Genomic DNA, 26,442 nt, shown 5'->3' on the forward strand with positions numbered 1-26,442 from the left:
CTGGTAAGTTGAAATTATATCTGTACGTTATTATGGACGCGCAACTTAATATAGACAATGGGAGATTCGTGCAATCCATCTACTGACCTCCACCTCCCCACTGACCCACACTGCGCCATAGTGTGCGGGCAGACTGGCTGTGGGAAGACCGTTTTCGTGTTGGATATGTTGGAGGGTTACTACAAGGATGTGTTCGATAACATCGTTATCATGTGCCCTACTCTGAGCATGAATAAAACGTACGCACGACCTTGGGTGATGACGGACCCGGACGTACACAAAATCGACCCTGGAACACGCCTGCAGGACTGGTTGAAAGCTCTTCACGAGAAATTTAAAGGGGAACCGACGCTGTTCATACTGGACGACTGCAGCGCTAATCGCGAGATAACAAAAAAGAGAGACATGCTATCGTACCTGGCCTTCTCCGGCCGGCATGCAAATCACAGCGTCTGGGTGCTAACGCAGAAGTTCAACTCGGCGTTGAAAGACCTCAGGGAGCAGACGCGATGGGTGGCCTTATTTCACTGCAAGGACAGGGATTCGTTCGAGGAGTGTTTGAGAGAGAACGATGTGATGAGCAAATTAGAACGGGAACGGGTGAAGAAACAGCTCGCTGAAACTAAACACGCTAAGCTCGTGCTCAAGACCGACCAACCAGTAGCATATAGGGTGTGCTAAAGCTAAGCAAAGCTAAGCAAAGCTAAGCTAAAGCTAAGCAAATACTAAGTATAGCTATGATATTTGAAGTGTTTGTCGTGTGCAACTTAACCTTCATTTCTCTGTGTTTTGTCTGCATCGGGTATTATATAGTTAAAACTAAATCTTACTTGTTATATTATAAGATGGAGTGTGAGGAATTGCTCGAACAAGGTCAACCAGGAACTAAATAACCTAGGAAGTATCAAGTTTCAGATCACAGTGAAAATGTCGCTCGATAAGCAGGTTGGGGACCTCACTGATTATGTTCAGCCTTACTTCCGAGGTAAACAAGAGGTCGTCACACATACAGAGACCATTGACACATCAATCGATACCAGCTTTCAGCAGATACGAGAATACCTAGAACGCTACACACACTTGGGGTCCGGGTGGGCTGTAGATAAAATCGATAATGTCTATCTAGACATAGCTAACTACGTGCCATTCAGAGGCGGGTCATACCTAGCCTTGCCCCCCTACTATAGGAACAAACATGCCATAGTAAACGTTAAGAATAGAGGAAACGATTGCCTGAGGTTAGCTATCAGGTCAGCCTTATTTCCAGCTGGCACTAATTCAGATAGGCTTTCTAGCTATCCCCAAGACGATGGGCTCAACTGGGATGGTATAGATGAACCCACCCCCATATCCCAGATCACTAAAGTAGAAAAACAGAATAATCTGGCTATAAATATCTTTGGGCACGAAGGTAACACAACAATAGTACACAGGGTCAGCGGGGTGAAGGATCGCCAAGTTATCAATATATTCATGATCCAGCGAGGTGACAAGTATCACTACACATGGATAAAACACTTTAGCAGGCTGTTGTATGACCAATCGGCACACAGAGGAAAGACCCACTTCTGTGAACGATGCCTACATGGCTTCACACGAGCTGATTTATTAGAATCCCACCGGGAGGATTGTCAAGGTGTGGGGCAGACGGCCATACGAGTCGACATGCCTAAGGAAGGTGATAATATCCTAAAATTCGGTAACCACAAGAACCAAATGTCTGTGCCTTATATCATATACGCCGACTTCGAAGCCTTGGTGGCTGCCGCCGGCGAGGCCCCCAGTGGTAGCTTCACCCACAAAACACAAGAGCATAAAGCCTGTGGGTTTGGATACATTGTCGTCCGTTGTGACGGGGAAACGAAAGCTCCGGTAGTGTATAGGGGCCCTGACGCGGCTGAAAGGTTTCTAAAGTGTTTGCAGGAGGAAGAAAAAATTATTAGGAATGCATTGTATAGAATCGCTCCCATGCGTATGACCCGAGTCGACAGGCTAGCTCACGCTAGTAGCACTAACTGTCACGTGTGTGACTCACCACTTAACGGTGATTCGGTGAGAGATCACTGCCACATAACTGGTAAGTATAGAGGCGCCGCTCACAGCGCGTGCAACCTCAAGCTTAAAATCAACCCTAAGACAATAAACATCCCCGTTGTCTTTCACAACTTGAGAGGGTACGACTCACACTTGATCATGCAGGCCATCGCGAAAATCGATGGTAATATAACGTGCATCCCCAACAACATGGAGAGATACATCTCCTTCAGCTTAAAAGGACTTAGGTTCATTGACTCGTTTCAGTTCCTCCTGTCGTCACTCGACAGTCTGGTCAAGGCCAACAATACCTTCCCTATCACCGATCGATACACAGACGCCGAGACTAGACCCCTGCTTATGAGGAAGGGTGTGTACCCCTATGAGTACATGGATAGTTGGGTCAAGTTCACCGAGACCAGACTACCCCCTATTGACTGCTTTTATAGCAAGCTGAATGAGGCGTCCGTCTCACGAGATGATTACTCGCACGCGACTAACGTATGGAATAAACTGGGTTGTAAGAACCTGGGTGATTATCACGACCTGTACTTGAGGACAGATGTACTGCTGTTAGCCGACGTGTTTGAGACGTTTAGGCGGACGTGTTTCAAGCAGTATAAACTCGACCCCGCATGGTATTACACCAGCCCAGGTCTGTCGTGGGACGCCTTGCTCAAAAAGACCGGACTTAATTTGGAATTGCTCACAGATTACGACATGCACCTATTCATTGAGAAAGGCTTGCGAGGTGGGATTTCCATGGCATCCAAACGATACGCGAAAGCAAATAATCAATACGTGAAAGGTTACGATCCTAACAAGCCAACCAATCACATTCTCTACCTCGACGCAAACAACCTGTACGGCTGGGCCATGAGCCAGTATCTACCTACAGGGGGATTCGAATGGGTACCCCACGTTGATGTTATGGGGGTTGCACCAGATTCGAACAAAGGGTATATCCTCGAGGTTGACTTAGAGTATACCAAGGAATTACACACATCACACAACAGCTACCCCCTGGCCCCCGAACGTATGAGGGTTAACCCAGACTGGATGTCTGAGTACCAACATAACTTATTAGGTGGGCGTGTGACAGACGTTGAAAAACTCGTTCCTAACTTAATGAATAAGACCAAGTACATCGTTCACTATCGCAACCTACAGCTGTACCTGTCGTTGGGTATGAGGCTGACCAAAATACACAGGGTGCTCATGTTCGACCAGAGCCCATGGATGGAGCCCTACATCAGAATGAACACAGACCTACGAAAAAAAGCCACCAGTGATTTTGAGAAAAATCTCTACAAGCTCATGAACAACTCGGTGTTTGGTAAGACTATGGAGAACCTGAGGAAACGCGTGACCGTGAAGCTGGTTCGGTCGAGTGAGGAAGACAAGCTCAGGAGATTGATAGTCAGTCCGGTATTCAACCGTAGTAAGATATTCACAGACAACCTGGTTGCCCTACACATGAAGAAAAGCCACATAAAATTCAACCGGCCTGTTTACGTGGGGATGAGCATCCTCGATTTATCCAAACACCTGATGTACGACTTTTACTACAACGAGCTCAAGAAACAGTACGGCGACAGGTGTGAAGTGCTGTACACTGACACGGATTCCCTGCTGTTAGAAATTCGAACCAAGGACGTGTACGAGGACATGAAAAAACACCTCGATTTATACGACACCAGCGACTACCCTAAGACCCATGCCATACACAGTACGGTAAATAAAAAGGTCCTAGGTAAGATGAAGGACGAGTGTGCTGGCACGCCCATAGCCGAGTACATAGGTTTGAGACCTAAGATGTACTCCATACTGAAAGCCGACAATAGTGAGATCCGGAAGGCTAAGGGGGTTAAGAAGTATGTGGTGAAACAACACATCAAACACGCCAGATTCAAGGAAGCCCTGTTCAAGACCCGTACCTTTAGGCATAAAATGAACACACTTAGAAGTGATGGACATAAGATATACGGACTGACTATAAACAAGACGTCCCTGTCGCCTATGGACACGAAACGTTGGATAGCTATTGATGGGATAAACACATACGCGTATGGACATGAAAAAATTTGAGGCTATTTACTACAGCCCGCGTGGGTACTGGAAAGGAGCTAGCGCAGTAGATAAGCTAGCTAAAATAGCGCGAGTACCCCCGGAGGAAGCCAAAGCGTGGCTTGAAAAACAAGCCCTGTGGCAGATCTATTTGCCGGCACCACGCTACGTGCCTAGAAGGAGGTTCGGTATTAACATACCTAATAGCGTTCACCAGGCAGACCTACTGTTCCTACCCCACGACAAGAGGTACAAGTATGCCTTAACCGTAGTGGACGTAGCCAGTCGTTACAAGGAAGCCGAACCCTTGACCACGAAAGATTCGGCCCAGGTAGCCAGAGGATTCGAACGCATATACAAACGCAGCCCGCTGACGTGGCCAACAGAGCTGCAAGTTGACCCCGGACGGGAGTTCATGGGTGCCGTGTCACAACTGCTAGCCAAACACGATACAAAGGTCAGGCGTGGCACGGCCAGAGCCCATCGCAGCCAAGCCATAGTTGAGAGATTTAATAGGACTTTGGCTGAGCGCTTGTTCGGCCATCAGTATGCTAGGGAGATGGCCACCCCTGGAAAACGATCGACTGAATGGGTCACGAGGTTACCCAAGGTGGTGTCGGCAATCAACCATGAAGTCACCCGTCTCACCGGTAAGAAACCGGCAGACGCTATCAAACTAAAATCAATAGTTGCAGAGTCGGCCGCTCCATTGCGTGGGAAGGAGAAACAGATACCAGATAGGGCCCTAGTGAGGTATCTATACCAGCCGGGGGAACACGATGGTGATAGCCGTAAGCGGGCCACCGATCCTATATGGTCAGTCAAAACTTACAACATAGATAAAGTGGATATGAAAGCCGACGAACCTAACTTATACTACTTGAGGGATGGGCCGGGTAGGGGGTTTGTAAGAGAAGAATTATTGATCGTACCGTACGGCACAGTGTTACCTCCTACCAACACACTGTAGTAGGGGTAATAGTAGCAAGAGCTAAGGGCCCAACCAAAGCCTTAGTTAGTAAATAAGGCGTTGTAGAGACTTTTTTTGAAAGTGATCCAGAACCCCCATTCCCTATACTACTCTTAGTGTCAACCACTGTCTACGGGACATCACCACAGAGGATGTCACTGGCATTCACCAATTTGGGCCATTTGTTGTGCTCACAACTAACGGTTCCACAAAGACGGTTAGTTTCACTCACCCTTTTATCACATGAATTGTTGAGACCAAGAGGCTCTGTGGAATATAATGGTTGAGAGTCAATGCACATGTCTTGAACAGGCTAGCATGAGTGATTATGAAACTGTACTTGTAATGAAGAACAAGGCCAAACTATTGCTGTTACAGTTTCCGAAGGGAGTGTAAGCTCTGGATGTACTTATATGGCAGTCAACAGAATCCAGCGTGGCCTGACCCATAGCCATTTCCGTTGGATTGTGTAAGCGTAATAAGCATCAGTCAAGATAAGGAAAAACATGTAATTTTGTGAATAAATTTGATATTTTACACTTATCCTGACTCGTGGAGCCCCAACCGCCCCTCTCAGGCACACTGAATTCACAGTTATTGTCATGGTGGGCATATGAGATTCGGAGAGGGTGGCAAGCATGGCAGGTCATCTGAACGTACTGGTTGGAAAGGGAGGCTTCCAGTGGAAGAGTGTATCCACTTCAGTTAGAAGGGAACTTCAAGGGATTTCAAGTGTTTCACCATCTTCGCATAGAGGGAGGAGTTAAGCATAAAAAGCTTGAGCCAGGTTAAGTATGAAATCAGAAAATTACTTTATTGAGAGTTGCTTCATTTTGCAGTTGAGAGATGACCTTGACCGAACTCATGAGGATATCCGTCAGGAGAGGTACCGAGAGGCACTCTATGAGAGAGATTATGGGGTATGGACATAAGCTTTATACTGTAAAAAATAAATGTTCAAAATTGCCAGTGTTCAACCAGCAGTGAAAAAGTATCTTGTGGGAACAGATGGCCGTATAACTGTTAACTTTCAGACACCTTACAGTCAGCTTTGGTTGTACACTGTTCCACTGACCAGGGAAAAAGTGTCCCTTGAGCATATACCTTGTATGTTGATGGTAGTGCAACAGAAGTATTGTACAAGGTGACTCCTACAAATCTTCATATTTGATGCTAATTCATATACCCTTGATTTTTTCTTCTTTGTAGAATATGTGACCATGGAATTCATATGCAGTGGCAGCTTATGTACTAAAATAGTTCTTGGAACAGTGATTTTGGAGGCAATGTGAAGTTTTATTGTCAAACAACATCGGTGCCTATTGGACACTGGTTGACATCATCAGTCAGAAGCAAATAAGAAATCATCCACTCCTTGCATAAGGTGACCCCCCTACAAAGCCCTCTAATTCTAGGAACAAAAGACACACCTTACATGTGGTGATACACATCATTATTGTTATTATTATTATTATCAGCATTATCAGTGAATGATTTCTTTATATTCTACAGAGTGATAATGATTCTCCTAGTTCCAACACCAAAAGGAAAAGGAAAGCAATGGTGCGGTTTGCAGATGATATGAACAAAGAGTTGCACGGGATTCATCAGTCTGTCCGTGACCTGTCCTCGGAGCAGCTGAGGCTGGAGGAAAGTTTCAACAGGGAGATGGAGAGGAGAGACAGGTAGGGGAGATATTTAGTGAGAGAATGGTTGAGGAGGAGAGACAGGTAGCTGAGCTATTTAGTGAGAGAATGGTTGAGGAGTGACAGGTAGCTGAGCTATTTAGTGAGAGAATGGTTGAGGAGAGACAGGTAGGGAAGGTATTTTAGTGAGTGAATGGTTGAGGACAGACAGGTAGGGGAGATATTTAGTGAGAGAAAGGTAAAGGAGAAACAGGTAGCTGAGCTATTTAGTGAGAGAATGATTGAGGAGGGACAGGTAGGGGAGTTATTTTAGTGAGTGAGTGGTTTAGGAGAGACAGGGGAGTTAGTGAGAGAATGGTTGAGAAGAGACAGGTAGTGGAGCTATTTAGTGAGAGAATGGTTGAGGAGAGACAGGGAGGGGAGCTATTTACATTGGAAGCTGTCAAAACAAACGTGTCCAATCCATCAAGTTGTCAACATTGCACAAAAATCTCAGTCCCCTCCATGGCTTTATCGTCAGCCTGCTATCCGGCACATTGTCTAAACCGGATCATTTCTTCAGTCACAATGAGTGCCGGTTTAGGCAGCTTCCACTGTAGTGAAAGAATGGTTGTGAAGAGACAGGTAGGGGACCTATATAGTGAAGGAATGGTTGAGGAGAGACGTGTAAGGGAGCTATTTACTAATTTAGTTAGAGAATGGTTGATGAAAGACAGGTAGGGGAGATATATTAGGTGTGAAACTGGCATTGTTGTGAGTGTCTGCAGGAATACTGCATTCGTCCAGTTTTTTTTTTCTGCAGGTATGATACTGATACGAAGCGTTCATTACGGGATATAACAGACAGCATGAAGAAGATGTCCTCCAGTGATTCAGTGAGTAATATACTGCAACTACATAGTTGACTGTTTGTGAGGTGTATTGGTCCTGCTCCCTGAATATCTGTGTCATGTCATAAACACAAGGCATTGCTGTTAACATTCTGTGTTTATGAATGAACTGTGATTCTGTCTGTTACATGAATATAGTATATGGCATATGTTGGGAGATAAGATCATTTGATCACCTAGTACTATGACTGGCACTCTATGATACTATTGATAGTGTGTCATCATTGCTCTTATTATCAACTATTCTTGGATGCAGATGCATTATGGTTTTGTCAGTATTTAACCCTGTCTCACTCAAGTGGTCATTGGATATCTCGGAGGTATCATGTCCTTAAAAGTTCTTGACATTTTGAACTGTGAAGATTCGGGCTAGAATTGGTCTTTAGTGACAGGATCAGGTGGTCAGGTTTGCTGATTTAGGTGGCACATTTCATAGACCCTTGCTCATGCTGTTAATCACTGGATATATTTTCTGGTCCCAACTTCATTATTTACAGAAAGCATTTATTGTGGATCAGTGAATCTTAATTTATTTAACAATTTCAGATGGACATTGTCCAAACATTTGTTGTTGTTCTGTACCCCCAATCCACCAAATCCCACATGGATACCTGAAAATCAGGACGTCATTTGTAAGGAGTGCTTGTTGCTATGAGATTGCTGCTATGTCATTGTTTCAGATTGACAACCGTGTGGAGCGCCGTCTGCTGCAGATACAGAATGAGTTGCGCACAGACAAAATGGCTACAGAAAGACTTGATGATTTGGGGACCCTTTCATCAGAGCTGAGAAATGTCAGTTAACATTATGTGTAGAATTTACATATTGATGAGCCATATTCAGAAACATGTTAGATCAGCTGACTAAAATTCAAATGAATTAATTTTGGACAAAAGGCATATGTTTTGTTTTTCATGATGTGTTAAATATTTATCTGGATTTGACCGTTGTGTTTGAAACCTTTTGCAGTTTCTGAGCAATTTGTATTGCTTCATATATGTATGAAGCCAAACCTTGTTATGATGTGAAAAGATGAGATGTTGATTGTGTCTGTGCAGGCAGTACAACAGCAGCAACAGCTGCCTATGCTCATCGATGAACGGATACGGAGCCAGTACCTCCATGCTGAGACTCAGAAACACAAGGTAATGCTGGTGAACACGGCAGTACTCAGTCATAGTGATGTTGGTAGTTCACCCATATCTCAATGGGGATATGTATTCTCAAAAACTAATGTTAGAGAAATGAGACTTTACACACTGATGATATTCTCTAAGGTACTTATGAATAGGTTTTTTTAATATTTAAGTTCCCTGCTCTTTGCTTTTCAACATAGTGCTTGGTGTGTGAAAGGAAATACGTCTCAATAGATAAAATATAATTTGGAGTTACCTGCCCTTTCTTAATTTTCTATTTCCCATTTCAGTGCTTTTTGGAAGTTAGCACTGAGGTAAACATGTCTAAATGGAATGTATTACTATTTATCATACAATGGATAGTGTTCTTGGCAGGATAAAGTCAATGGATATTTTCGGTATCCATTGGGGTCATATGCGGATACCAATGCAAATTAGACAGGTCATATGCAAATTCTAGGGACTACTTTCACAGTGTAAACAAACATGGCGTCAAGGGTTGGTGATCGTGTCTGGATTGACGGCCATGGTTACAGTACTGTCAGTCCTTTGATCCCAGAAAATTTGTGCCTGGTTGTGATAGATGGAGTAGATTATGAAGCGAAGATAGAAATCCATAGGCTTGCGAAGATACCAAAGACAGTTTCCTGACTGACTGTCAGTGTTAGCGAGAGGACGGCATAGGAATCCAGGTGCACAATGTCACACGAACATTAAAGTGTATTTGGTGTTCAAAAGGGTAATTGAAATTTTCTGAAATTCCACACAAGGTTTTTTGCTGTTTTTCAAACGTAAGCTAAGATTTGTTGACAACAACGCTCTCTTTAGCATAAAAGTTTACTTGGAACTAGATGACGTAACACACTCAAATGGGTGATCAGTACAAACGTGCATCACCAAGCTTGTGACATCACGTATTACTACGCACATATTAGCGACGTCATAGATATGCATGTACATCCCATGAAATTTAGTTTCATGGTCTGCAGCAAATGAAATCCCATTTTATTAAAATTATAAAGTAAGAATGACATTGTATGATAAATAGGTTATCAAGCTCTTGTGTTTGGAGATGGTTAATATCCTGCATTAGGAATAAACACTACGTATTTAGCTCGCCAAGTCTCGCTAAATACAATGTTTATTCCTAATGCAGGATATTAACCATCTCCAAACACACGAGCGTGATAACCTATATGTATAGTGACTTTTGTTTGTTTCATGGAATTACTCAGTAATCATATGATTAATGTTTAGTTTTCCTGGCTATTAGTTTTGGATATCTGTACATTTCGCGTTTCCATGGCGAAAAGTGTTGACTTAGACTGAAATTGGTTCGGGTGGACTTTTCTGAGCAGAATTTTAAACTATTCAGTATTTCTTCACCAAACTTCTCACATACATTGGTCTGGCAATGAACTGGTGCTTTTTGGTAGTTCTGAATTTCCGAATAAGTGATAATAGTTTCCTCTTTTCATAGCAAATTCATGGTGGTAGTGTTCCTTTCTGGAGCAGAAATTTAAAACCTTTTAATACTCAACTTCGATTTTGCTACACAATCGCTGACATGGTTGATACATGTCATCATATCCCAGCTGCATGGGGGTGGGCGCATGGGTGAGTGTGGGATATTTCAAGGGAGGGTCACCTATTTTGTTCTGTGGAGGTGGAGGGGGTCGGCAATTTTGTACATATGGATATTTAAGATATTATGCTAAAACATCATGGGGTGTTATTAAGTGACATGCAGGGGATAGTTGCAGTTACTACAAACATAAATTTTGGTAGGGGGGTAGGGTGGGGGTATATTTGCTTCTGCATAAATATAGTGATTGATCTCATAATTGAAAAGCCAAGCATTAAACAAAATCTGATGTTTTTACTTGTATGAAGAATCAAATCAAAAATGATTGAATCAAGGGTCCAGTATAAAAAACTGAATTGAGTCGAGGTCTGAGTGAATTCTTGCAGCCAAAGGAAAAACATGTCTGTGCTTTAAAGATACAAATTTATTCCCTATTTGTTGATTTGAACAAAAGAATATTGGCCCTTGATTATCCCAGACATTAGTAACATGTGTTGTTGTTTAGGTGACTGCTCCCATTTGATAGGATCAGGCAGTGATAATACTTGTATCAGTTAAATGGTGCTATACATTATGTCCATGATATTTCCTGTTACTTGTCCAGATTGAGTCTGAACTAGATGGTGTGAAGCGTCGCCTGGACCAGAGCGAAGGAAGCCGGACAGCTCTGCAACATCAGGTAAGTAAAGTCTCCAAGGCGAACTGACTTGCAGAATACCTCTCCACATGAAGACTATTGTGAAATGACATTTGGCATGACCATGTCTGTTTAGGTAGAAGATCTGAGGTCACAGCTAATGAGGGCTGACCAGGAGCGAACTCACTTCAAGATGAAGATGGAGGAAGCTCGTCTGGAGGATGAGATGAGAGATAAGAGGAAACGGCGAACTAGTGAGTCAGGTTATATGTATGTGTGGATGTATTTAGACAATAAACTGTCCAAGGTACGTTGGCTCTGTTAGGATGAATACCTGATAGAATTATGATGACATGTCCTTCAACTGTATTGGCACTTGTTGTTTTCAGTGGACGAAGAGGATGGTAGGCGAAGTGTGGAAAGAGAGATTCATGAGTTGAGGGGAGAACTTGCCAGGTCAGTTGGAGCCATCACAGAGGTGGATGAACTGAGACGAGCTGTGGAGAAGAGTGAGCGACAGAGAGCACAACTCTCTGACCACATTGAAGTAAGCTCAGTTCATCAACTTGGGATTGAGTATTGACGACTAGTTCTACTTGATTATCTCTGCAAGGAGAACCAACTAAAAAGTCAAATTATATGTACAAACCATCAAATTAGGTGTCTTTAAAATCAGATCTCTGTACTTACTACTCATTATTGATAAAGTCAGAAGGACCCTTTGCAAACTTGATGCACTACAAAGTTCACTCAGTACAAAATGAGAAAACTGAACTCATAACATTCTGGTAGACTTAGTCTCGTGATGGTGGTCAAGAGTGTATGACAGTATGACAGTGCTTCCTACCAGCCATTTAAAGCTCTTCCATTTCAGATGTATGTTCTATTGAATTGAAAGACAGATTACTGCCTTTTGGAATGCCTGTGTTTTAGGTTGCATGACCAGAATTCATCTTCAGAATTTCACTTTTGCATGTAAGCAGCACTGTGACTTGCAGGATGAAAGTTCATTCTGGCACGACCAGCAATGGGAGAACCTGATATCTCTACATAATTAGAATGAGTTTTATGGAGGGTGTAATTAAGCCTTTGCTTTCACATTGTGCATGTTCATATTTTCTTGCCTTGATGAAGGATTTGACAGGATTGGAAATGTTGTCAAAGTATAATCCAGCTTGGAGTCAGTTTAGTCATATACATGATACATTTGCAGACACTGACAAAGGATTTAGAGAACCGTGAAAAGCAGAATGCCAAGCTGATCACTGAGTTAAAGGCAACAGGAGATCGTCTTGATGACACAGAGAGACACCGGTTGCTGATAAATACACAGCTGGAGGATGTTGTTCAGAGACTCAGGGACACCTCACGAGAGCTTGAAAAGACATCCAATGAGCTGAAGAACACTCAACTCTCACTTCATGAAAGTGAGAAGAAGAAGGATGAGTTCAAGACACGGGCCCAGGATACAGTCAGACAGTGAGTATTCACTCCAACAGGCACTGTTAAGGTTTACATGTCCAGGACACAGTCAGAGAGTGTGTTGGATCTGATAGGCACTGTTGTGTTTTATAATATCTAGGACACCTGAGTAACCGGTTATCATGCTTAAGGCATGGTGAATAAAATGCTTTCAAGACAGTAGTATAGCATGTCAGTATACAGTAGGATAGACAGAGACTCCATACAGTACTACATGATGGCACTACATTTCAAGCTAGTAATCTAGAGAAGTTCTATATCCTTGCACTGTTTCTACCTGCAGATGGAAGATGAAGGTGAAGCAGCTGGAGCGTGACCTGGACAGACAGAAGCATGCGTGGAAGCAGATGATGCAGCGCAATGAGCAGTTGGTGAAGGAGATGGAGGGGAGCAAGCATCAGTCCAGCAACACAGTCATACACTTGGAGAGCCTCAAGAGGGAACTTGGAGACGCCTTGGTAAGCTTTGAGCCAGATTTACCCTGTTTCGTGAGACCATAAAACTCAAAATCCCAGTTAAATTACAAGTTTGTATTTCTAATCCAGAAAGCGAAATGAGGGCTGTGGTGTCCTGTAATGCTGAACATATTTTCAGGCTGTGAGGGCAGCACAAGATGAGCAGATTCGTCTCAAGGATATTGAAGTGAACGAGCTGAAGTCTCTACGCATTGATCTTGAGAAGGAGCTACGAGACCTGCGCACAGTTGCTGACAGGGTATTTCTGGTTTTCTCGATGTCACAAAATCTCTTTGGTAGAGGAAGCCCTTGTTCTTTACCTATTTGTACAAAAAAGAAATCACTGAAATTCCAAATCAGTATCAGAATGGAGTGCTTTGAAGTAGATATTTCTCTTACACACTAATGAATTCATCAGCAATTATTGTCTAATAAAGATTTACTAATTTATCACATTACATGTTTTCACAATGTTGTCTTGGTCAGATGGAAAATGAGCTGCATTCACTGAGATCAAGGTCAGCAGATGTTTCATCAGAGCGGCATCGATTGGAGGAAAAATTGTCAGCTGTAGAAGCAGCTCATCTCCTGGCCCAGGATCAGGCCAATCAGCTCCAGGTAGGTGCCAGTTTCAACAGCAAGTGTGTGTCCTTAAAAACTCTACAGTTGTCAAGATGGCTCAGTAGAATCCAGTACAGGTACCTTGTAATACCTACCTATCTCCAGGTAGCTTGCCTTTCAAGAATTTTGACTGTCAACAGGAAATATTTGAAAATGTTTGCCGAAATTAGTGGCACAAGATTTTTTATTTTGTTACACATGTCCCTGGGGAATTCATGTGGCAATTCTTGAAGGTTAAAGGTCATGATCACTAGGTGAATGTAACATACCTACTTTGTGTAATAATACCTGTGAAGATCCGGGTTAGAATTGGTCATCAACAACCCATGATTGTCACAAGAGGCGAGTAATGGCGTCAGGTGGTCAGGCTTGCACAGTTGGTTGACACATATGTCATCATATCCCTGTTGTGTAGATTGATGCTCATATAATTGATCACTGGATTGTCTGGTCCTGACTTCATTATTTGTATAACTGTCACCATATAGCTGGAATATTGCTGAATGTGGAGTGAAACAATGATCAAATAAACCTTTGCATAAGGTACTGTTACACAGAGTAGCTTGACTGGTGTTCTTTGAATTAGGTAGTGCTACATTAGGGCATGAAACTTCAGCACTTGGCAATGTGACTGATATACTTTGTTGTGGGCTTTGAAGCAAGGGAGAGTATGCCAGACCTTTGTACTGACTGCGAAAGTGTGTGTCTTCCAGATGGAGCTGAAAGAACTGAGTACTGTGAAGGCTGACCTTGCGGGGCAGAATGCTCAATCTACAGCTAAAGTCCATGTAAGTACTCTGGTTCAAAATTACTTGACCAATAAAGCTGAAAGTTCCCATCTCAGTTCCCAAATGTTTTCCAGAGTTCTGAGTCTAGTTGTATCCTGATGTGACAACAGCAATATTTAGATACCCATTTTGGACCATCTTATGCCACTAGTTTTCAAAATGGAGTTGTTGATACGTACAGCAACCTGAAAACTCTTTTTTCTTCCCTATGTAATATTATTTTGTGTATGTCTAGATAGTAGTAAAGCACAACACATAGATTCTAAAGTTTGACCTTTACTCTTTGTGCATGGTCCTGCTTTATCTCAAAATTCATGTCCTCATATAACAAACACCATCTCCTAACGTACAGAGGACAAGACCTGTGACATGTATTTTGTAATTGTTTCTGTATATATGGAAGTGTCATTGATTTACAGGACTTGAAGCAGAAGTTGGTTGAGCTGCAGCACCGAGAAAAGGCTGCCAAGGATGAGGCTGAACTGTACAAAAGGCAGCTCTTTCAGGTAGAACATGCTGTCTTCACCTCCCTCTCAGACCCCAGTCCAACATCCCTCACTCCCTCCCCAGTACAGCCTAACTGGCGGGGCACATGTCAGACCCAGTACATTCCCCCTCCCAGACCCCAAATGAGCCTCCCATCTGAGACCCCACTCATTATTGGCTAAGAACAAGAAATATGTAACTTCAGTCTTTTGGAAAGTGAACACTTTCCATTCACATTACTACAGAAATCCCTTTTGTACCTGACTGTGCCTAAATGACTAAGGAGTACACATTTGGTTGTAGGAGAGGTCAGGCCACCAGCATGGGATGGAGTCCATCAAGATTGAACTTAATGAAGCCAAGGTAAGCTAATATATAGGCACTCAAATTGCAGCACATTTGTTTCATTCCATGTTCAGAAAGAGTTCTGCTACAGTCTGAGGTGTGAGGTCTGTGTATGTCTTAATCCTGTGGCTCTCCTGTAGGTGAGAGAGGCACACACTATGCATGAAGTGTCACGGAGGTTCAAACGGGATCATGTCGAATATGAAGCCACAATTCAAGCACTCAAGGTGAGCAAGGCATGCCAGTCACCCCACTGAAATTGAAGGGATGTTTATAGCTATCTGATGTAAGGACAACAATGTCAAAACCACTGCCTGGGATAACCATTAAATTCTTTAAAGTCAGTCTTTAACATTTTCTTTATGAATAATGTCCATTGTTAACTGAGATAGATATTTCTTTCATGTGTTTTGCCCCATCAGCGTGTCTTATACATAGTGCTGTGGTCCCTGACTAGTTAAAATTCATAAGGACTACTGAATGATACGTTTGCAGTTGTCCTGGTGGCCAGTGAATTTATTAATGAATTAAAAGATGTTCAAATGAATATAATCATAGTGATCTTTAAGTATACACATGACCATTAATTAAGCACCACCCATTTTCATGCCATAAGATTGTGTTTAACACAACACACTGGTCATTCATGATATGGAAACTAAACACATGGTTTTAATTTCGTTAACTGAACCATCTAAAGTGTCAGTCCATCAACTACCAACACTGCTGCTACTTTCGGCTGTAATTTACTGACGGTCATATGGGGGCACTGAAAATGTTATCAATAATCATGTCCAAAACTATGGTCACACAATGTCTGAGGTCCAACGCACACAAAGGTCTCATTAAACATTCATTGTTAAATCCCAAGCCAGCAGTAATGGTGACATAAGAAATTGGCGTATCTTCCCCTGGCACAGAAAACTGCTGCAACCCTCCTCCTCATGCTGGAAATCAAACGCAGAATGCGCATCACTGGAATCCTCTGCCATCCCTTACTTGGACTTGACGCCCCAGATGGTCCCATAAAAGCTCAATTGGGATGAGATCAGGGCTTCTCGCAGGCCAAGATAATCTGTTAACTGCCTTGTTCTGCAAGTATGCAGTAACAGCTCTGGAACGATGCCTAGTACTGTATTATCATGCATAAATACTGGCCGACTGGCAAGGGGGTGGTTATCAAAATGCAGGACAACAGCAGCTTCCAGTACTTCCTGTTGGTATCTCTGACCATTGAGTGTCCCTTGAATGGTGATAAGATTGAGCTTACTGTCATGGGAGATACACCATTACAGAGCCACCACCAAAGGGTTCAGCTGCATGGATCATCCACTGTTGATAAGCCTCATTACTCCTCCAAACTGGCCATCAGTAACACGAAGAAGAAAACGGCATTCATCGGACCAATGGATCCTGCGCCATGTCTTCAGATTGTGGTTTTGCATTTGATTACACCACATGAAACGTTGAACCTTATGTCTATTTGTGAGTAAGCGACGTCTGATTGGACAACGTGCACGAGTCAAGTGGACCTGAGCCTCCTTCGGATGGTGCTCGTTGACAGACGAACACCCACTCTCCATTGTTCTCTGAGATCTTTGGCATTGGTCATGGGCCTGCGTCTCACTAGGTGAACTAGGACACGGTCATCATACAGCGAGTGGTCTTTCTCGGCCTTCCTGATCGTGGACAATCCTTGACGTATGAAGTGGCGGCATGTTTCCTTACAAGGCGACTAATGACAGTGTGATTGATATTCAGTCTGGACCCAATGCTGAACAGCACGAACCAGCTTCATGCATGTCAATAATATGCCATCTGGTATTTTCAGAAAGCCTACGCCTTGGCATGTCCAAAAAAGTTTAATTTCAGCACTGTGCACTTATTAATGTGTTGATAAGAAAGCAATGAGAATACTTCATTTCACCTTTTTATTCTCCCCAGTCGCTTGTACCATGACAGAACTTTAGCATGAAAAGCATGCATTTGAGTCAGCACGTGACTTTCGTGCTAAGTGCATGTGTATTTAGATATAACCGGTATACTTCTCTGTTTTGATCCTGATTCATTACAATTGACAATTATTTGTGGTGGTGCTTATTTAATGATCATGTGTATATATCTAGGAATGTTGTTTTGGACCAGTGAGGTACAGACAGGACCACTAATTATTATTCATTAAATGGTTGTGAAGAAAGGTTTCTAACACTAAGATATTAATGGTTATTAACAACTGAAGATGTTAAGGAATGTTGTACATGGTTATTTGACAGTTGGAGATAATAAGAGTTTTATACAGGGTGTTTGACAGTTGGAGATATTGAAGGTGTTATACATGGTGTTTGACAGTTGGAGATATTGAGGTTGTTATACATGGTGTTTGACAGTTGGAGATATTGAGGATGTTATACATGGTGTTTGACAGTTGGAGTTATCAGAGGAGAAATCTGCCTGTAAGATTGCCAAGCGAAATGAAGAGAAATGGAAACAGGAGGTTGACAGACTTGCAGCACAGCTCACAAGGTAAGGTCAAGGGTACTGGAGAACAATTAATCACAGAATGTGTTATTGTGTTTGCAGACATGACCTAACCTCTATGTAATATTCCATACTTGTGGTAAGATAGTAAATGTGTTCAGGTCTGAAATTTATTTGTGACTGTTTCAGGAATATTGTGGAGAAAATATGAATTATGTCACTATTTTTGAAAGTAACGTGTAGATGTCATATGACCTATTTTGAATGATAGGTGAATTAAACTATTGAGTATTCATACTGAGAATCTTTCAATGTTTCATGCATGGGCATATTTTTGTTTGACAAGGAAAGAGAATATTACACAGAATGATGTAGTGATATCTGATGAATATGCCCAGACACAAATGTTACAGGTATGAGGAGGATAATTCCAAACTCATTCACAGACTGGAAGTTGTAAAACAAGAATTTGAAACTCAGGTAGGTTGTTATGTTGTAATATGTTTTAGAGACATTAGATATACGACAGTGTGATCATCCACAATTGTAGTTTGCTTGCTTTGTGTGTGAGTTTATTGTGTGCTTATATGTAAATATAGTGTAATACTGGATGGAATACCTTTCCAGAGTGGCTGATACCAACTGTATCATAGTTCCTAAAAGAACTGCTTCCGAAATGCTGTTGTAACATAAAAAGATTGTGCTACCTTTACCCTCTAACCCTTCACCTTCCCCTGTTCCAGGCATCCTTTGGATCGGATTCATTTTCAGTCCCATCTCTAACACAAAACTATGTAAATATTTCAGTGTCTACCCTAAGAGCTAGAACTTCACTCACAAATCAGTACAACTCACCATCTTTCCATGTTTCACCAACTGATCCATCCTTTTTCAGAAGAAGTACCCCTTGGAATACATATATAGCATTGAAATGTCCATTTTAAAATGCCTAGGACAGTTGTAACAATATTTCAATAAATATTTTACAAAACAACAAACTCCAAAACCACCACTACAGGGCCCCTTCCTGGGCTCCGAACAGCCAAGAGCAGGTAACTCTCGCCATCTACCTCGTACCTCACTTTTCATACTGTCGTCGAGTACAGTAGTCCATTCACAGCTCTCTTCACGAAGCTTACGATTTGAAGTTGGAAAATGAGTGAGAAAGCCTCCAACTTGTGTGGTGTCCGCTACTTCCAGCCATGTAGGCGGTAAGATGGTGGTTGGCACGGTCCTTGTTGTTATTTTCTCCAGCCTTGTAAAAGACAATAGGCGTATATAAAGAGTTCTATGGGATTATATATCAATATAGGTACATGCTTACTTTTTATCTCATAATTTTATAAAAAAAGTGAGGTGTTTATTAATTGTTGTTGAGTAATGTGCCGGTTACTTTGTATCGTTTACAACTACTCTAATTATGCACATATGCCTGCTATTCCGGAGAAAGCTCACTTAAGTCGAGATGGGACATTCGTAGTAATGAGTATTCTCACCAAGATGGACTGGATTATCAATCTCAAGAAATCAGACCTTGCTCCCACACAGGATCTGATCTTCTTAGGAGCACTGTTTGAAACAGCGCGAGGCTTGGTCTCCCTGTCTCTGGATCGCTTCTCAGAGAAAGTTCAGAGAATTGTTTTACAATTTCTTGAGTCCCCCTCAGCCTCGGCTCAGACTTGGCTCCAGCTGATAGGCAACATGGCAGCGACAGTAGACATTGCTTGGAGGGTGCGGTTGAGGATGCGACCCATTCAGTATGCTTTGGCTCGGATGTGGTCTCAGATGCTTCCCTCACATGGTGGAGGAGCATACTGGGCGATCTATCAGTCTCGGGCCAGTGGTCACAGAGCGAAACTCGCCTGCTCATCAATGTACTAGAATAGAGAGCAGTTAGTGTTCCAACACTTTCAAGGAGATGGTTTGCGACTGTGTGGTGTGCCTAGAGATGGACAACCAGACAGTGATGACCTATATCCTGAAACAGGGCAGTACGGTGTCTCCATCCCTCCTACGGGAGGCTTGGCAGTTTCTGCTGTGGTATGACCAGTTCAATGTTCAGGTGTATCCTGTTTATCTCCAGGGGGTCGACAACGTTCGAGCAGACCCACTCTCTCGACGTGTCCTGGCCCTATAAGAGTGGATGCTACATCGGGGGATATTCAATACTATCTCACAGTCGTTCGGGTCGTTCCAGGTGGATCTGTTTGTCTCTTGGGGGACGAACCAGATTCTGGTGTTTTGCTCTCGGATACCAGATCTGAGAGCCATCGCCCTGGATTCTTTCCAACTCAGTTGGACAGGCAGGGTATTGTGGGTGTTCCCGCCTCTACCGCTGATTCCCAAAGTCCTCTCTCTGCTTGCCACCCAACCAGCTCGACTTCTTGTGCTCCTTGCATCGCTTCAGTCATCTCAAAGCTGGTTTCTGGTAATTCTCAGGTTTCTGGCTCTGGCCCTGTCCTATTACCCTTTCGACTGGACTTACTATTCTAGAATGGAGGGCCACACCCGAATCCTAGGATTCAGTGGGTGGCCTGGCCACTGTCAGGAATCGCCTCCAAGCGAGCGGAATTCCTGCACCAGTTGCAAACACAGTTCTGGCTTCGCAGAGGGATTCGATAAACGTTCAATATGAGAAGGGCCTGTTATGCATTCTGATGTGTCGGCAGGGGTATTCTTGATCCCTTTTCTTCAACTTCATTTAAAGTACTGGAATTTTTACAGTTTCAGTTAGAGACTGGATTAGCTGCATCTACTATCCAAGGCTATTCCACAGCTATTTCTTTCATATTCCTGTGGACGGTGCTATCTTGGGGCAGCACCCTCTTGTGCAGCGCTTTTTATAAGGCGTGGACAGGATCCATCCAACTGTCCCCTGTGGGACTTTCCAGTCGTTTTAGCCTGTCTGTCCAGTCCTCTTTTTCATGAGCTGTCATCTCTTTCTCTCCAGCTGCTAACTTGGAAAGCTGCCTTTCTTGTGGCGGTAACGTCTGGCAGGCAGATTGGTGGCATTCACGCAATGCCAGCGGATCCTGCTTTGACTGTCTTTCACAAAGACAGGGTCAGTATTAGACTGCCAGATTCTTACCACCCTAAGATCGGAGGCGCTTTTCATGTTCAGCACCTATCCAGCTACCTACACCCCTGTCTGGTACCTCTCTTTGACGTGCTCACGTCTTGGATGTCCGTAAAACTGTCAAAACGTATATCAAACGAACTGCTGATATCTGGAAGGATAAACAGTTGTTCTGCTGTCGTGGCAGAGGGAGAGCTGGCCTGCCGGCGAACAAGCAAACCATCTCTAGATGGCTTGTCTCTGCTATTTGTGTGGCTTACACTCACAAGGGGTTAACCATACCTAATGGGTTAAAAGCTCATTTGGTTAGGGCAGTGGCTACATCACACGCTTATGCAGTGGCACTGCCCATTGAGGAGACGTGCTCAGCGGCTACTTTGAGTCGGCCGAGCATGCTCATCCGACACTACCAGTTGGACAAACACTCGCGGGAGTGTGCTTGGTATGGCCAAACAGTTCTCACCAGTGGGCAGAGTCGTGACGCCCTAACTGAATGAGCTTTCAATCTCACGACATTGTTTCAATATTTTCCTGGTGGTGGGTTCCAAAGAATCACTCTTGTTCTTATTGGTGATGGGTTTTTACTGGTGGTGGTATTTTTTCATTATAGCATTGATATACGCTTTTACAATTATTCACTGTTATTCCCGGCACTGTTTTTGCTGTTTTGTAAAATATTTATTGAAATATTGTTACAACTTTCGTAGGCATTTTAAAATGGACATTTCAATGCTATATATGTACCCCAAGGAGGACATTCTTCAAAGAATTCATAACCTCTACAGATCTGTATAAGTTTATGCCTGTTTGATTTGTATGTAATGGTTTCATTCTTCCATCACTGCTGGCCTGACTGGAGACACTGCCTGATGTAGTGTGTCACTGAACCCAACACATAGCCACATCTCTTAAATATATGCACAGGCATAGTTCAAGCAGTGTTTCTGTAAATAGTGTCATATTCAAAAAGTTGTTAGTGATGATGACTGCCATCATCCCCAGGCAACTACCATCCATCCTATATGAAAGCCAGGCCTTCATCTTGGCTTGATCTAGGCACCACTTTACTCAAAGTAGCAGCTAACAAGGATTTTCTGAGAAAGAACACATTCAAGATTCCATCCACGGCAAACAAAAAAATAAATAAATGATGTCAGGAAAGACTTACGGCTGCTGTATTTCAATGTCTTCTCATTCAGACTAAACAAAATCATTAATACAGCACAATGTGGACATCAATGCACTTCAGATCTGTCTTTGTCTGTGTTGTCTCTCTCCTTTCTACTTTTTACATTTTACATTTTCTTCTCATTCACAACAGTTATGATAATTGAGCTTTGAAAACCGTTTTTAGAGCATTTATAAAAACAGGATGTAAAGAGTTTAGAGTACATGATATATGAAGGATTTGTGGCGTGATAAATCCATGTGTGGTATGCTGACACAGACCTTGTATGTTTCAGACCCATCTGGCAGAGGATGATGTAAACAGGTAGGTGTTGTATACGCAGAGATCACCAGATCACTAAAGCAGTGACTAGTAGGGAATAGAAGTTACAGTGTGGGATTTGGTTAATTGTTGGTCCTTTTTCTTCATTTATATGGATTGTTTCTCATGCCATCAACCCCAAGTTTGCCAAGCCACTATGATATATCTTGTATAAAACCCCATGACATAAACAAGACTCAGTCACTCTCTTAGCATTGAATCTGTGTCTGCTGCAGAGTACGCCGTCTTGATGAGCAGCTGGTGGCAGCTCAAGCAGAACTGAAAAGACTGGAGGACCAACAGGCAGTAAGTTATCCTCTTGTATTATAGCACAGCTAGACATGATGATGCAATGGGTGCACTGGTTGAGGGCCCTGGTGCACTGTCCTCCATCTGTCTATCAATCCCTTACTTTTCAACTACTTCTGAGGAAAGGATTATCAAAAGCTGTATGAGGATGTCTTGCTCCATAGCTGGTATCAGATTTGTTTAAGGCATAAGACTATTTTATTTTTATCATCCCGATGTAACATCAACATAATCCCTCATTCTTCCATCCCACGACACAGAAGCCAACGTGTTCTTCGGCAACTGACTCTGTAGAGTTGCCTCCACTTAAACCTTCAGTTTCCCTTCCCATTGAGCTTCAACTTACATGTTTGCAAAGCCGAATGTGATATTGATAAACTTAATGATGAAAAAACAGAAGCAATGGTCATCTCCACAGTCTCAAGACAAAAGAAATTTGTCATCACAGATATTTCCATTGTGCAATCTACGATTCCTTTTTCTCCTCTTGTGAAAAACATTGGCGTTCTTTTGGATTCAAACCTCAGTATGGACAAGCAGATAAATCATCTAGTAAAGACCTGCCACTACCATCTGAAGAACATTGGCAGCATCCGCAAAGTTCTGACAAAAGATGTCACTGCCACCCTAGTGCGGACATTGATTTTATCCCGCCTGGATTACTGCAACAGCTTATTGTTTGGCATCTCCTCGTCTCAACTCCATCGTCTCCAAAAAATCCAGAACAAAGCTGCATGCATTATCACTCTCACCAGTCCACACTGCCACATCTCTCCCATTCTGAACTCTCTACACTGGCCTCGTTTTCGTGAAAGGATTGATTTCAAGATTCTTTGCCTCACCTATCAGTCTTTCTATAACTCAGGACCTTCCTACCTTCAGGACCTCCTGACACATTACTCTCCAGAAAGAACTCATCACAACAACTGTTACTTGCTGTCCCAAGCTATAATCTAAAATCATTTGGCTCAAGAACTTTTTCATATGCAGCAGCAGTCTCTGTGGAACTCTCTTCCAGTTGAGTTAAGATCATCTCCTTCCCTAAGTACATTCAAATCATGACTCAAGACTCGTTTATTTCTCCATTACAAGTGACTTATCACCATTTGTACCTGCCAGCTGTATATATTTCAACTGGAGCTCAGGAAGCGCTTTGAGCATATCCTTGTGACGTGGAAAGGTGCTATATAAATAGCCTATTATTATTATAATTATTGTTTATCCTTGCATTCAAAATTTGTTTTCTTTGCTCACAGGCTAACTGTAGCACAAATGGGGTATCCCAGCATAGAGAATATGACCAGTCTTCTTTTATGCGAATAAAGCGAGCAACATGTTGACAGCGTACTTCCCTCTCTTCGGTTCAAAAGATATTTTTCATGTCAAAATCAGATATCACCACCACCTAAGGTATACACACATTTCTTCACAGCTGATGCACAGGTTTCCAACCCCATGTTGAATAGTTACTCTCATGAAATATATTTTATTTAACATTATAAGGGCAACTCATGGTATATCAGATCATTCTTTGCCTCCATTCCCCTGCCAGCTCCCTCTTCGACGTAGTAAAGGAACAGAAGGGTATTATTCCATATGGAATACTTACATAGTTTCCTCCCCTGCTTCATGCGCCGACTACTGCCAAAGTGTTTTTATGTAGAATAAATGTTAAGAAAATTCGAACAATAACGACAGAAAAGACAAACAGATTCTTGATAAAATTAAGCAATATGGTATTTCTTTTTTATTTCTGCTTATTTATGTTCCTTCACTCTGTTGAACATATTCTCTATGCTGCACAACCCTATTCGCACCACAGTGTGCCTGTGCTTTACTGAACTGACATTATCCAATCTTTGTGACTTTGCCATATGCCCCAAATCAGGTATAAGTAGCCAAACACCAGTTTCACGCTGAGGATAATAAGTGACACTTCATATCTACCTTCAAACAACTGTACTGAACATTTTATGCGGGTTGATAGTATTGTAGATGTGAGGTAATGTGATACTTAGCTGCTAAGAATCAACACTAGCATCACGAGACCTGATGGTTCCCGTTGACCATGGCTAGTAGGGAGATACAGTAGGGTGTGCTAGTCGGGGTTTTCCTGCCTTGAAGTCACAAGGCCAGGATGAAACAATCTTTCTTCCTCCATGGTGTATGTGGTTGAGGGCAACCACCCTGTGAGATTCTGCATCCTCATGTCAGTCAACACACCAGTGTTTTGAAGGAGTCTTGCAATATGTCAACATTGTTGTGCATGTTTGCTATTTTCCATGAAAGTGTTTAATGTTACAATGTATCCTGCTGCTTACAGTTTTAATTGTAATACAAGTCTTACAAATTTTTTACATATTTCTTCATGCAGTTAGTTTCACCATGGATATAGTTTGGATCAGGGCTAGAAAAGAGACCAGTCTAATTATGTCTTGATCTACTATTGAACATTCTACTTTCTACTTCTATGAGTGTATATTGTGGTGTATTGATGTTAAATAAATCTCAAATATCATGTTGTTTTGTCTTGTTTCTTGGAGTATACACCTCCCTGTTAACCTGTCATTTGGATGCTTACTTTACTGCTTTGATGCCTTTCTAGAAGGAAATATTTTGTCCTTCAGCACATTGTCCAGGAGATGGCTCTGGAAGTGCAGGCAGTACTGGAGGCAGGCAAACTGGATGCTGTGTCTAAGTACCAGGTGAGTGTATGGACACCCATGCAGTTTTCAAATATCAGTGTCAATATAATATATCAATATAAGTGTCTGCATATTTAGGCAGTGTCGAAATATAGAGGAGGATCTGGACACTCAGGCAGTGTTGAAATACCAGAAAGGTGTCAGGACATTCAGACAGTGTTGAAATAATAGGTGGATGTCTGGACACCCAGGCAATGCTCAAATACCAGGTGGGGGCCTAAATACTAGGAGGGTGTCTGGACACGTAGGCAGTGTCAAAATACCTGTAGGATGTCTGGACATTCAGGCAGTGATGAAATACCAGGTTTTGGTCTGGATACCCAGGCAGAATCAAAATACCAGGAGGGTGTCTGGACTTTCAGGATGTGTCAAAATACCTGGTGGGGGTCTTGATATGAAGTGAGTGTGAGTCACATTGTGTCTTTTTGCATTTTTTGAAGAAGTAATTTTGACATGAAGCTTTTGTTCTTTCAGCCCATGAATGGATTGAAAGGAGCCAAGACTATCATGTACCTAGTCACAGAGATGAAGGTATGTGAAGACTACTCATGCCAGAGCAACTCTGGTTGTCAAATCAACATATTCTGCTGATCGTATTGAAAGAGTATGACTTTGAAATTATTTGCAGTAGACCAATCCAGTCCTGGTCAATATGCAGTGTCAAACTTCTATCTTTGTTTTTGATGTGGAGACACATCCAATGTTTCGTCAGTATGAGGTTTCAGCCAGAGAAACATGATATGCATGTTCGGTTTTAGTTGTTTGTCGGAAAGGTCTGGAAAGGAGAATTATGCATGTAGGAAGTTCTAACAAGCTTCATCAGATGATGACTAGTCCCCAACAAATTTGAAAGAACAAGGCAGTTACTTTAAGTCCAATTTGATTGTTTTAGAATAAGTCCAGATCCATGGAAATCATGAAAACTATAAGTGCCAAAATTATTTAATGTTTCCTTATCCTGGCTCATGCTATTATGCCTCTCTCCTCCCTCTGTGCAAATGATAGTGGAACACTTGAAATCCCTTGAAGTTCCCTTCTTGGAGAGGATGTACAATCACACTACCCACAAGTACCCTTGGTGCCCTCATCGATCACATGACCGGCCATTCTTGTCACCCACTCCTCTCCCTGCTGAACGGTTGGTGGCACTTTGGAGTCCCTATCAACTGATAGCGCTAGTAACCATCTGTTAAATAATGATGCTGATATTCATGTTTCTAGTGAATCGCCTACCATACCCTGA

The 26,442-nt window shown here is 42.5% G+C and overlaps 1 protein-coding gene across 3 annotated transcripts in view; it reads left to right on the forward strand.

The window, feature by feature from the left end:
- Positions 1-26,442, forward strand: part of LOC137293533 (centrosomal protein of 128 kDa-like) — a 68,061-nt gene that overhangs the window by 26,441 nt on the left and 15,178 nt on the right. For all 3 annotated transcript variants that reach the window (XM_067824137.1, XM_067824136.1, XM_067824138.1), the window contains exons 4-25: positions 5,911-5,991; positions 6,584-6,756; positions 7,520-7,592; positions 8,288-8,401; positions 8,666-8,752; positions 10,933-11,007; positions 11,102-11,219; positions 11,355-11,512; positions 12,179-12,444; positions 12,731-12,905; positions 13,042-13,161; positions 13,389-13,520; positions 14,237-14,311; positions 14,731-14,817; positions 15,101-15,160; positions 15,283-15,369; positions 17,568-17,665; positions 18,034-18,100; positions 22,160-22,188; positions 22,422-22,491; positions 25,122-25,199; positions 25,674-25,730. In XM_067824137.1, coding sequence (XP_067680238.1) covers positions 5,911-5,991; positions 6,584-6,756; positions 7,520-7,592; positions 8,288-8,401; positions 8,666-8,752; positions 10,933-11,007; positions 11,102-11,219; positions 11,355-11,512; positions 12,179-12,444; positions 12,731-12,905; positions 13,042-13,161; positions 13,389-13,520; positions 14,237-14,311; positions 14,731-14,817; positions 15,101-15,160; positions 15,283-15,369; positions 17,568-17,665; positions 18,034-18,100; positions 22,160-22,188; positions 22,422-22,491; positions 25,122-25,199; positions 25,674-25,730 — 2,280 coding nt within the window. The remainder of the gene's footprint in view (positions 1-5,910; positions 5,992-6,583; positions 6,757-7,519; positions 7,593-8,287; positions 8,402-8,665; positions 8,753-10,932; positions 11,008-11,101; positions 11,220-11,354; positions 11,513-12,178; positions 12,445-12,730; positions 12,906-13,041; positions 13,162-13,388; positions 13,521-14,236; positions 14,312-14,730; positions 14,818-15,100; positions 15,161-15,282; positions 15,370-17,567; positions 17,666-18,033; positions 18,101-22,159; positions 22,189-22,421; positions 22,492-25,121; positions 25,200-25,673; positions 25,731-26,442) is intronic.

Source organism: Haliotis asinina, chromosome 8 (genome assembly GCF_037392515.1).
Source record: "Haliotis asinina isolate JCU_RB_2024 chromosome 8, JCU_Hal_asi_v2, whole genome shotgun sequence".
NCBI classification, from domain to species: domain Eukaryota; kingdom Metazoa; phylum Mollusca; class Gastropoda; order Lepetellida; family Haliotidae; genus Haliotis; species Haliotis asinina.